Raw genomic sequence first — 12,061 nt, 5'->3', positions numbered from 1 at the left:
TATTAGCAAGCGCTGTTAATTAGCATAAGCATAACATAACAGACTGTTACACTGTGAGAAATAATTTTGAATATAAACATTAACTATTAGAGGATTATCTTCAGCTTTTACTGAGTTCTGTTTACTAACATTAGCACGACATGAGAGGCTATTACACTGGAAGAAATAGTTTGAGCATCAAATATTAATGAATGTATCAATTTCTTATGCAAAATAAGTTAATAAACTAAAAGAGGATTATCTTCAGTTGTTAGCAAGTTCTGTTAATTAACATGAGTATAACATAGCAGGCTGTAACACTGGGAGAGGCATAAAATTTTAAAGCATAAAATATGAACGAATATATTAATATCCTATTGAAAATAGGTTTATAAACTAATTAACATTGGTTTAGCATAACAGGAAAGTACACTGGGAGAAGCAATTTGATAATAATATTGATAAATCTATTAATATATTAAAAAAAAAATTAAAAACTATAAGAGGATCATCTTAAGTTAGAACCGAGTTCTGTTAATTAACATAAGCATAACATAGCTGGCTATTATACCGAGAGAAACAGCTTAAAAATAGTTCATTTTGAAGTAAAAGTCTTCTTGGGACGATAAATAAGTGTATTTTTCTATCACTAGCGAAGTATTATTTTAATTTATGTGTTATTCATATCTATAGATACCCGTATTTCAAACATTTTGCTCAGTGTAATCTAAACTGTGACCCCTAAACGTTATAAAGGTGAAATTTTGTGTTTTTTTTTTTTGGCAAAAAAAGATTTCAAGTGATGAAAGGCCCGTCAAACCCGGCCACGGTTGTTAGCACTCCAGCGTGTAACAAAAATCAAACGATTTATGTTTTTTTAATTAACCCAACAATTTGTTACGTGCCTCAAACTGACACACACGCACACTCACACTCACATATACCGCGAGGTAGGGGCAGCAAATAGCTCGTATAGCCATAGGAGAGGTAGCTGCTCCATCTCTCTCTCTCTCTCTCTCTGTCTCTGTGGCTAGTCAAGCTGTTAGCTGCGCTGTTTGAGCATAACGAATTCATATTTTGATTTATTGAATAGAAATCGATTGGATTAATCTAAAGAAATTATATTGCTGCTGCCGTTGCGACGGCCTGTCTATGAGAATTCGCTACGACTGTGCCTCCGGGCTCTCGCTCTCTGGACGAACCCCCCAGGAGGAGCTGCTGCTGCAAGTGTGAGTTTGCTATTGAAATTAAAGAAAAACAGGCAGAAAATTGTTTGTGCCAAGCAATTAAATTTCGTATTTTTATTATTTCTTTTCTTTTTTTCTTTTTTCGGCCCGAAACTTCCCAAACATGTTGAAATTAGAAAATGGGAACAGGTTTGGTTGGATTCGAATGGGTTGTTTAGTTGGGTTAGTTAGCCAGTGAAAAGCGCAAAAGGCGCCTGGCAAATGCCTACAAAATTAAAGCTATTAAAATAAGTTAATTGCAATTTATTTATGGCAGCTCACAAATTTGCGGAAGAAGAGATTTCTGATTAAAACATGAAATTGTTAGTTATTTGAGACATCTATACTTGCTGTATTTATAAAAGAGTTTGTTCGGACTGACATTGCAAACAACGCAGTCCGCTAGCTAAAAAATGTGAGCCTCGAACCAACAATTTGCTGGCTCAAACCCAGCAGCATTGATGAATTTTCATTTTCGATTATTGTGCTTTAGACAAAAGCATTAAAAACAAAAACTTTCTGGTTGTAATAGACGACGGGCGACTCCAAGATCAAACCTGGAAGCATTAAACAATTTTAATATTTATTTATTTAATTTTGGTTTAAAAACAAAGTCATATTAGATGTAATAGACTACAGACAACACCAGAAAATATCCTCTAGTTTAATCAAAAAGAAAAGACAGGAGTTTTTTTTGATAAATTTGTTCATGGTGGAACTGTTTGTCGCCCAACAACAGTAGCTAGCTGAAAACTGCTCAACTATCACTTTAAAAGTCAAATCTATTTCAATCTATATAGCCTAGCCTAAAAGCTTCGTGTTGTTTACCAGCTGCACAAAACTTTTTTCCCATGCCAAAGTGGACGGCAGAAACCTTTAAACAAATCAAGCTGCGACCACACAAAACCCAACAACAACAAACAACAACAAACAACGTCAACAACTGACAAACATTTGCGCCGGCTGAAAGAAGAAAAAAAAAAACCGCCAACAAAAATGGCCAAAAAGCGCCACAGACAAAAAACTTGTTGACACAAAGCTCTACACCCATTGTATCTGGGCTATATGGGCATGCCGGCTTGCTCTGTCATGCACTCACTCTCTCTCGTCTCTCTCTTTCTCTGTCTCTCTCCCTCTCCTTTGTTCTTTCTCTCTCTCTCACACGGAGTTAACCGTTCACTTTGTGTCGGCACAATTTAAGTTTCAATGAGCGACTATTTGTTGCAATTTAAACTGAACGCGTTTATAAATTGACGTCGGAAACCGGCGTCGAGTGCTCATAGAAGTGGGTACCCCCAACCATAGAACAGGTAACATACGGATGGGGGAGGAGGGGGGTAGCGCGCGGAATAGACCAAATCAACTGGCAGTAGGCAGCGACTGTGACAGCGACAGCGGCGCTGCCAGCTGAGGACAGGCAAACATTTTGCACGCTTTGTTGTGTTGAAATACCCTGTACCCATTGAAAATAACTAAAAAGGGTATGCTGCTGTTGTACCAATGTGTGTAACAGGCAGGAGAAGGCGTAGCCATAAAATGATTTCAATTTTTACATTGGTTTTATGCGCAGAGCAATCTTATCTTTTATCGATTACTCTTCCAATTTCTCAAAACTTATAATAATCGATGTAAAGTCTAGGTTTTATTTTAGCATATAACTGATATTATAAGAGCTAGAGATGGATAGAGAGATAGATAGAGATCAGGATTAGATATATTTGACTACGTTAAATACCCTTTCTTACTTCTCACATTTTTCGAACGCCAGCCTTAAGCCCTGCAATTAGGACGAGGTTCGGTCTGTAAACACAATAGTTATTCAGCAATGAATTTTTCAATAAGTAAAGCTCAGAGCAGATATCTGTTTGCATGAATACAGGGTATGTTCAGTTGAGCACTCTTCGCTACTATTGCCGCGTCTGCTGTTGTTGTGCTGTCTATTTTCGGTTTGTGTCCAAAAAGCGTCGTTTAAATAACATAAATTAATTTAGACTAGTTATAGTTATCTATAGTTATAGTTGTTTGGCTTTTGTGGTCAACTAATTTGTGCGGTTGGCAGTTTTAATTTACCTTTTGCAAAATTTGTAAATTGTTCGTTTAGTTGGGAACCGCATAAAAGTCAGTTTGTCAGCGAGCTCATAAATTTAAATATTGTAAATAAATTTTGCTCTTCCTGGAAAAAACCCGAACTGATATTTGCGATTAATACCATTTTATTCATAATTTTAACTCTACTTAAGTTTTGTATCTACAATCTATACGATTATATAAATAAATTAAGAAAAAGGAGTTTCGGAATCTGTATTTGCTATTTGCCCAGCATAGGAAAGGAGTTTCTTAGATTTCTATTTCCCTGAACTTGGTGAGATTATAATAAGTATTTTCAATTCCTAGAAGAGAGATTCTCAAGTCCAATGAAAATGCTTATATTAGGTTCCAAACTCTCTAACTTGAAAACATTATATAAATTGAAAACATTAAAATTTTTAAATTTCTAGAAAAAGGATTCTAAGTTCTCAAATACAACAAAGATGCCCTTTTTTATTTCTAACTCTCTTTGCTTGATAATATCAGAAAGAATAAAAATAAATGAAATTTGTAAAGTAAATCTTTCTCTTAAGTTTCTAAGTCCTTGAACATGGTAAGATTTTAAAGATAATATAAAATTGTATTTTAAAAAAAGATTTTTAGTTTAATAGGCCAAAGAAAACGCTTTTCGTAGATATCAAACTCGTCTGATTAAAAAAATTTAATAATTATATTAAATTATAGAAAACAAATTTTGTTCTTTGTTTTAAATTATTACGAAAATTTGTAATTTTTTGTGATTACCAGAAGCTTGGCTTTAAAATTAAATGAAGAAGGGTTTACAACGCCATATTGTTGTGTCTTGGCTGATTTGTTCTGTGGTCAAGATCTGTAGGGCCGCCAACAAAGTTATCCTTGGTCTCGCGGGGGGCAAACAAAAGACTCGAAGTAAATTAAAAAGCCACGCAACTTAAGTTTTTCCCATTTGTAAAACGTTGGCAACAATGGATCGCTCCCCACAATTAACGGACAATCGCGAGGCTCGATCGAGTCGAGGCAGACGCATTGGCACCACGATTCACAATACTTAATGATGGATTTTACACTTGGCTAATAGTTTTTTGATACAAAATTTAACGCCAAAGCCAAATTACAACAGTCAGACACAGGCACACAAACACCTCCGCCCCGGCCACACACACAGCAGAAACTTAATTAGTTTTCAAAGTGCAACATACAAAAAAATAAAAGGAAAATAAATGATAAATTGTTGATGCAAAGACGCGGCTGTTGGCTGCTTCCAAGCTGTCTGGAACGATCTGTGTTTCTGTGCCGATATATATTGAGTTACGATGTCGGCGGCACAGATCATTAAAATTACAGAGTTTCCCAAGTTCCCAAGAAATGCCAACAGCTGGCACATCAGAAAAATAAAGAAAATAATAAAAACGAAAAAAACTTTGTAATTTTTCAATAAGAGACCACAAAACTAAATTAGCTGGTTGCAGGGAACGAGAGCGCATGCAAATTTCACAGGAATCAAAAACGCAAAATGTACAAATAATAATAAAAATAATAAAGAAGAATAAGAAGAAGCAGCAGCAGCAGCAGAGGAGGAGGCAGGTCTATATACCAAGCCCAAAAAGTCGTTGCAGTGCCGCGTGTGACTTATGACTGAAGCGGAGACTGGACTCGGGCTTTGGGATCTGGAGACTGCGACTGTCTCAGGGACTGGGCCTTTGCCTGCGCCTGGCATCGTGTGTCTCGTTTCGTTTTGGCCCATGTGCAGACAGTTGCGAAATTATATTTGCGCAGCGTCATGCAGCACCATTGTGTTAAGGAACTGGCGTCCGAGCAGGGACCGAACCAGGCAAACGACTCCGCGGCCGATTTGTCAGTGCAGACGAATAGTTTAACTGGTCCGAGTGCTTTTTGGTACACTCAGCGCAAAAAAATGGGCGAAAATCAAGTTAAAGGCAGCAAAACGAGCTTCTATCAAGGCTGCAAACCGGGTTTGAACCGAGCAAGTTCGAACTTCATGCAGTTTCAATTTCATTTTACATTTAGCCGTGAATCGAACCTCAAATCAAACCGATTGCCCCAAAAAACAGCTGAGCCGAAATCCGAACCATAGTTTATTTCAAAGCTGGTTTGGTTCAAACTAAATGTGGTTTTAACTTAGCCGGTTTAAACCCATAATTTCTTTATCCTTACATTAAACCAAACCTTTCAGCAAGGTAGTTGGCCAAAAAGCAGCCAAACCCAAATAAAATTTAAAATGGGTAAAAAGAATGTGATTAACCCAATTGTGAATCAACATCTAGATTTATTGTTGCTTGCAGATAACCAGCTTTATGAACCGAGGCATTGGTTCAATTCGAGAAACTACAATTTAAAGATCTTCTTTTTAGAATATTAAATAGCTTTCTAAAAGAAAAACTAAAGATATTATTTGGACATTTTTCGCTGAGTGTAGTTGCTTTTGCAGGTTGTTTGGCGTACACTGTAAGAGGCTGCCCTAGTCCCTGCACAGACTACATCATCGTCATCGTGCTATTCAAACAAATGATTTACAAAATGTTAAATGAATTATGCATTCTGCATATGCGACTTGGCCATTTCGTGCCATTTTTCATATTAGCCCCAAGTGGAGAACCTGTGCCTCAGCCTCGCAACTCGCAGCTCGCAACTCGGACTCGAACTTGGTGTTGGCTTTAATAAATTGGCGTGGGGTGCGCCTCCAGCAATTGTTGTTGTTGTTGTTGTTGTTGTTGCTGTTTCTCTTGACCATTTGTGGCTGTGCCCAAGCACTGGGAATTCTATGCTGAGTCGAACGAATGTCAATGCCTAAGCAAACATAGCACTGCTTTTGCCAAAGACCTTTATAATCAAGTCATATAAATTGAGTGCATTTTTCATAATAAATGAAGGGAATTGTCTAAATTATGCTCCTCACTGATATGGGCTGCATCGATGTGCGTGTGGGTTTGGAAAGAGATTCCGCATGCAGTCAAGAGAATAGGCTAGCCAGATCGTAGATCAAGACAGGTTAGCTGATTAAAGCATATCAAAAGTTGTCATGACACAGAAATAGTGTAAAATGTAAGGTGTGATATCTTTTGGTGGGAAAAGTGCTTGAAGCTGAGTCTGCCAATAGGAATATTGGGCTGTTCTTTATAAAATACTAGCTGAAATTTACTTGCTTATTGCTTGAGTCGTGTTTTCTTATTAAAATTGTGAACATATCGTTTTCCACCCAATTTTCACCTGTGTACGTTGATAAACATTTAACATTCCCTCACATTCGTGAATTGCACTTTGTACTCTAATAACTTTCTAGGCAGAGCAATGTATTGATTAATGTTATATGAAAGGCTTAAGCTTGAGGTTCCATCCATTTTCCACTCTTGTGGAATTGTCAACATGTTCACTTTTATCAAAAATTCCAAGTTTCGACAGTAAGTGCATCTATATATTATCAGTATTATCTTTTGTTTCAACTATTCCACAGAGAAATCCACTTACTCCAAATACTAAGAAACCAAATTATAGATTGCCCAAATTTAGACATTGCAACATAACCTGTAAAACTATCAAAAATGTTCCTAAGAAAACACACTCTCTCGCTCTCTCTCTCAGTCTATCGTAAATTATAAACATATCGAGTGGCACATCGTTATAAAATCTAGGCAAGGAATACAATCAAAATCAAGAACCAAGTCAATGTCTGAATGTCTTCATTAAGCAGGTAAAATATGTTGATGTGCCTTAAAACAATATTTGCTCACTTTTGGCCCAATGCAGTGTAGAAATTTCTGTTTAGTTAGCAATTAAAGAGGCTCGATAGGTGGGGGCAATGCTGCTGCAACAGTTGCAACAAGTGCAACACCCCCAGAGCTCAAACATAATGTCTATGCTGGCTGTCAGGGCTGATGTTGTAAACAACAGCGCTGCATATTTAGTATGTGTGAAGAAAATGAATGTGCAACATGGGGCAGCAGCAACGATCGCAACTCGAGACTAACAGTAGCCAGGGGCAGGGCTGCATGTCTAATTATGCTAGAAGAGCTGCCACTACCTCTCTTTGCCTCTTTGGATACCCTGTAATGGACGGGGCATATTACCTAGCTATCGTTAGAAACCTTCCTCATTTACTCAAAGTCGATAAATATCGATTTTCAGCCTTGGCATTTTTAAAATATCCTAGAGACTCGATATGTAGGGTTTCATAAGGTAACATCGATAACTTCTGTCGTTGGCTTAAAATCGATAAATATCGATTCTTGAGCATATATCAGAAATTGCCAGGTATGACATACATATACTCTACATAGTTCCAAATAGCTCATCGGGTACTGTGTTTAGGGTATCTCTTAGCTGGGCACTCTCAACTGTATCACTTTTACTTGTCCTCTCTCCATCTCTGTCGAACACTTGAGCCTTCAGCAAGACCCTTGGCCTGCACTAAAACTGATTTATGCGCTATGCAGGGCCAGACTTGAAGGCGGCTGCGACTGCCTCTGCCTGCTGAAAGTTTCAAGTATTTTGCGGCGAGTTTTCGTAAAGGTGCAACAGCCCACAGAACATAAATATCAAAATGCATTGCATTGTTTTTCAGTTCGTGTGCAATAAAACAAATTATGCCTTGATTTTTATAAGCTGAACTTTATGTTCATATAGAAAATATATGGGATATATGGAAGATGTTGTGCTGTATCCCTTGTGTATGTGTGTGTGTGTGTGTTTGTTTTACTGAAAGCTGGGCGCGATAAGGTTTAGCTGTTGTTGCAGTCGCAGATTGAACTGTTTCAGGATCTCCTCCCGTTTTATAAGGCGCTTCGGCGTATTGAACTGCGTTTCCGAATTGTATAGCATTTGCACCTTTGCTGCAATATCTTGTTCCAGCTCCGGTTTCAGCTGGACGCCCCTTTGGTAGTAGTCAGTACAAGCTCGCAACGCACGCTCGGCGAGTCGGGCCACATGTTTCTCATAGGTAATCGGCTGAGTGTCCTTTTCCTCTTCAGGTAGCCTTAGGTCGTCTTCATCCTCCGGCTGGGTGCGTCGATAGAAACGCTCGCTGGGCTGATAACTGCAAATGCTGAAAGCGCTGCTGTTGGCGGTGCTGCTGCTGCTGCTGCTTGTCCGACTATCCCCACTTGGCAGCGAATGGCAGCTGATATTGTTGGAGCTGCCTTCCTTTTTTGCATCACCCCAGGCAGCTGCCTGCAGCTTGGCTTGCAGCTGGTGATCGTCGTCGCTTAGACTTATGTCCAGCAATTCATCCTCGTTGTCAAACACAATCGCTTTGCCCTTGAAATCCTTGGGCACTTCTAGCAGGGCCTCATCCAGGTCGTATATTTTGAGTGCTCGCTTCTTTTTCTTTGACGACTCGCCCAGCTCATCGCTGCTGGGATATTGAACTCCTTTCTCCTCGCTGGCTATGCTTGTCTGGGAGCATTCCTTGGACAACTTACTTTTCGTGGATCTGTCACTCTCTGGCATTTCCACATAGCACTCCCCCACATCAGCCATATCATTATTGTCAACAATATCGTCTTCCATTTCCTGAATTGTGGGCGTCATGTCTATCTCCATTTCGAAGCTGTCGCTTGGCTCGCTGTAGATGATCTGTATGGGACTACTCGCACGATCCTGATATGTCTTGGGCGCACTCTGCATAGATCGTGTTGTGCTAATTAGGGAACTGTCTGTAGTTGCACCTTTGCTGCTTAAATAGTAATCGTCGACGCTAATTACCTCATCTGCATACAGCAGAGAGCTATCAATCGCCTCAAGAGGGGATATTTCAAAATTCTTGGTGCATCTCTCGTCGGGCCAAGTTGAATTCGTTGGGGATTGAAGCTCCTTGTGATTGTTATTGGAGTTCCTCTCTGATTGTTTGAGCTTATATGCAGTACGCCGCGACTTGGGCTCTTCAATCGGCTTCGAGCAGTCGGTATCGCTTTGCTCACAAGGCATACATCTCTTTTTAAATATCTGCGACTTGCGCTCTTCAATGCGACCTGCTGAACTTTGAGCGCAATTTGATTCACTTTTAGAAGTTTGAATAAAGCTCGTGAAAGAACCTGTGGAAGTATTATCTCTGAATTCCATGCTATCATCAGCTTTTCGTTTATCTATACTTCGCCGGGATTTCCGCACTTCAGTAGGTTTTAGAGAACTCCTTGGACTATCTGCTTTAATTTGTTTACTGCTAACACTTTTCCGAGAACTGCCCTCATCAACCCGTCTGGAAGAATCTATAGAAGCATTCTCTTTTGAGTCCTTGTTATGATCAGCTTTTCGTTTAGCTGAACTTCGCCGAGGTTTCCGCTCTTCAGTAGGTTTTAAGGAGCTCCTTGAACTATTTGCTTCAATTGGTTCTCTATTAACACTTTCCTGAGAACTGCGCTCATCAACCCGCATGGAAGCATCAAAAGAAACATTTGCTTTTAGTTCCTTACCATGATAAGCTTTTCCTGTATCGTCTTTAATTTGTTTACTGCTAACACTTTTACGAGAACTGCCCTCATCCCCCCGCCTGGAAGAATCTATAGAAGCATTCTCTTTTGAGTCCTTGCTATGATCAGCTTTTCGTTTATCTATACTTCGCCGACGTTTCCGCTCTTCAGTAGGTTTTAAGGAACTCCTTGAACTATTTGCTTCATTTTGTTCACATTCCCGAGAACAGCGCTTTTCAACGCGCTTGAGCGAACAAATGGAAGCATTCTCTTTCAATTCTTTGCTATGATCATCTTTCCCTTTAGCTGGACTTCCCTGGGACTTCCGCTCTTCAGTAGGTTTTAGTAACTTCCTTGAATTATTTGCTGCACTTTGCTCACTATTATCACATGCTTGCTTTAAGTCCTCGCTTTCTTTGTACTCAAAATCGGACTTATCTTGATGACATCTTTCGTCACGACCAGTGAAAAAAACTTCAACTGGAGTTTTCTTTAATTTTTTCGAAGAACAAATTCTGTTGCCGGTTGGCTTAACATGATATATATCACAATGTTCAAATTGCAGCACCTCTGTTTTTCTGGTGTCGTTATCATTTGACTTTGAACTCTTTTGTGTAAATTTAAGAGAACAAGCTTTGCTGCTGCGCACTTCACTTTCATGAGTTTTCCTGTTTTCGGATTGGCCATCTCCTTGCTCACTCAAAGAGTCCTTTGCGTCCCTGTGTTGGCTCCCACTAGCAGCCTGATCTTCTTCAAAAGCCTGTGCCAGCTCACTCATGTACTCTTCAATATAGTTTCTATAGCCACTGCGTGATTCTAGCTGATAACGAGCTATTACATCCAATTGTTCTTGAATTAAATATTGGTAATCCTCCTCGGTAAAATAATTATCATTCACTGATGATTGAAAATATTCCGAATCCTTGTCGCTTTCGTTCGATCCCTCCGTTGAGTACTCATTGGGAATATCGGGCTGATCCAAGTGCTCTACCCAACGCGCTGTACGTTGTCTGGATTTGGATCTAATGTAGTGTTCTCTTTTCTCTTCCTTCCGCTTAGATTCTTTGTTGGTATATACTCTGTAGATCTGCTCAGCTTTCTCCTGTCGCGCTCGTGACTCCTCGTAGATTTCGCTATAGATTTGACTAAAAGTTTTCGACTCTTCACTCGACGAGTGCGATAGTTGACTTATATCCGTGTCAGATTGTTCCCGCGGGGTAGCTTGATTAGACATTAAGCCTTCCCTTGCGGAATGTTTTTCTTGTCCTTCAGTTTTATTCTCAGTTAGGTCTTGAGATTTTGCGAGTTCAGTTTTGCCACGACGTGAAGTTGTTTCGCTATCGGTAAAGGTTTCGGGCTCAACTTTGCGTATGAAATTCCTTATAGGTATATCGTTCGGGAAATCATAATTGGCAGCGGCATCTTGTTCTGCTATAAACTGTTTAACATAACGTTCTGCCCGCTTCTGGCATTTCTTATATAAGCTTGGATCGCTATCATCCGAAAGGCAACAGTAAGCAGCAAACTTGGCTTTTTGTTTGGGTTTTTGATCAGGCCGTGGGCGTGTTTCCTTTTTACGCTCGTAGGACCCTCGATCCCATTCGGCATACTCACTGCTCGAATTGAAGCTCACATCCTGTACTTCAGAAGCTTCAACAGGCACAGAAGTGATTCTATTTTCGGGACGCCGCTGCTGACCCAGATTGGAAGCATTTTGAGACATGGGCTGCAGTTTATCAGAAGGAGGATCATAAGTCAGAGCAACAGCTGAGGCTTTTCTCAACCTTACCTATGCTCTAAGTATTCGTTGTGCTTTATTTTTCCGCAACTTCTTCGAGTAGCTAAGCGAGCCTGGTAACTAACAGGCTTTCAGTTAGGTTCTGTGTGCTGTGTGTGTGTTTTATATGTTATTTGACACAAATTACACCGAAGCTGAGTTATCACACAACTTACTCCGCACACTCACACATAAATTTCATCACAGTAATGACCTTTGCTTTCAGCACAACCATCAATTTGGTTCTAGGGCGATGCCACACACAACAACTGCAACAACTTGGCAGCCAAAAGGGAGCCAGCCCCGAGCGAGGAGCCATGTGCTAGGCCACAAAGCACATCACAGCAAACGCAAATCAATTAGCTGCAGCAACAGGAAAATTCAACAACAAAAATACCGAAAAACTTGGAAAATATGTTGGGAAAAACGATGTTTGACTAGGCGAAATCTGAATGCTCTAGGGTGGGTAGGATAATGAAGGGATGGAAGGTCTCACTCCGACGGCTCCCTGAGCTCGAAGTACAGAGATTGAAGCTAGAAAGAATAATTTCTTGGGGTATAAAATGAAATAAAAAGTAGCATTAAAAAAT

General features: G+C 39.7%; 1 protein-coding gene across 1 annotated transcript; it reads right to left on the bottom strand.

The window, feature by feature from the left end:
* Nucleotides 1-7,840: 7,840 nt before the first annotated feature.
* laf (labial associated factor) lies at nt 7,841-11,631 on the bottom strand. Its single transcript, XM_064693818.1, has 2 exons — nt 11,484-11,631; nt 7,841-11,420 (listed from the first exon to the last, which is right to left on the bottom strand). Exon 2 carries the CDS (start codon nt 11,415-11,417, stop codon nt 7,983-7,985), a length of 3,435 nt encoding a protein of 1,144 aa, XP_064549888.1. The 5' UTR covers nt 11,418-11,420; nt 11,484-11,631; the 3' UTR covers nt 7,841-7,982.
* Nucleotides 11,632-12,061: the final 430 nt, after the last annotated feature.

This window comes from Drosophila montana, unplaced genomic scaffold, assembly GCF_035044405.1.
Source record: "Drosophila montana isolate Dmon_TW-CO22-7 unplaced genomic scaffold, ASM3504440v1 contig_1505_1, whole genome shotgun sequence".
NCBI classification, from domain to species: domain Eukaryota; kingdom Metazoa; phylum Arthropoda; class Insecta; order Diptera; family Drosophilidae; genus Drosophila; species Drosophila montana.
The sequence above is the reverse complement of the archived record's forward strand: the minus strand, read 5'-3'. Positions and strand labels throughout refer to the sequence as shown.

Excerpts from the sequence above, each read along its gene's own strand:
- laf (XM_064693818.1), bottom strand. The coding sequence starts at position 11,417 with ATGTCTCAAAATGCTTCCAATCTGGGTCAGCAGCGGCGTCCCGAAAAT.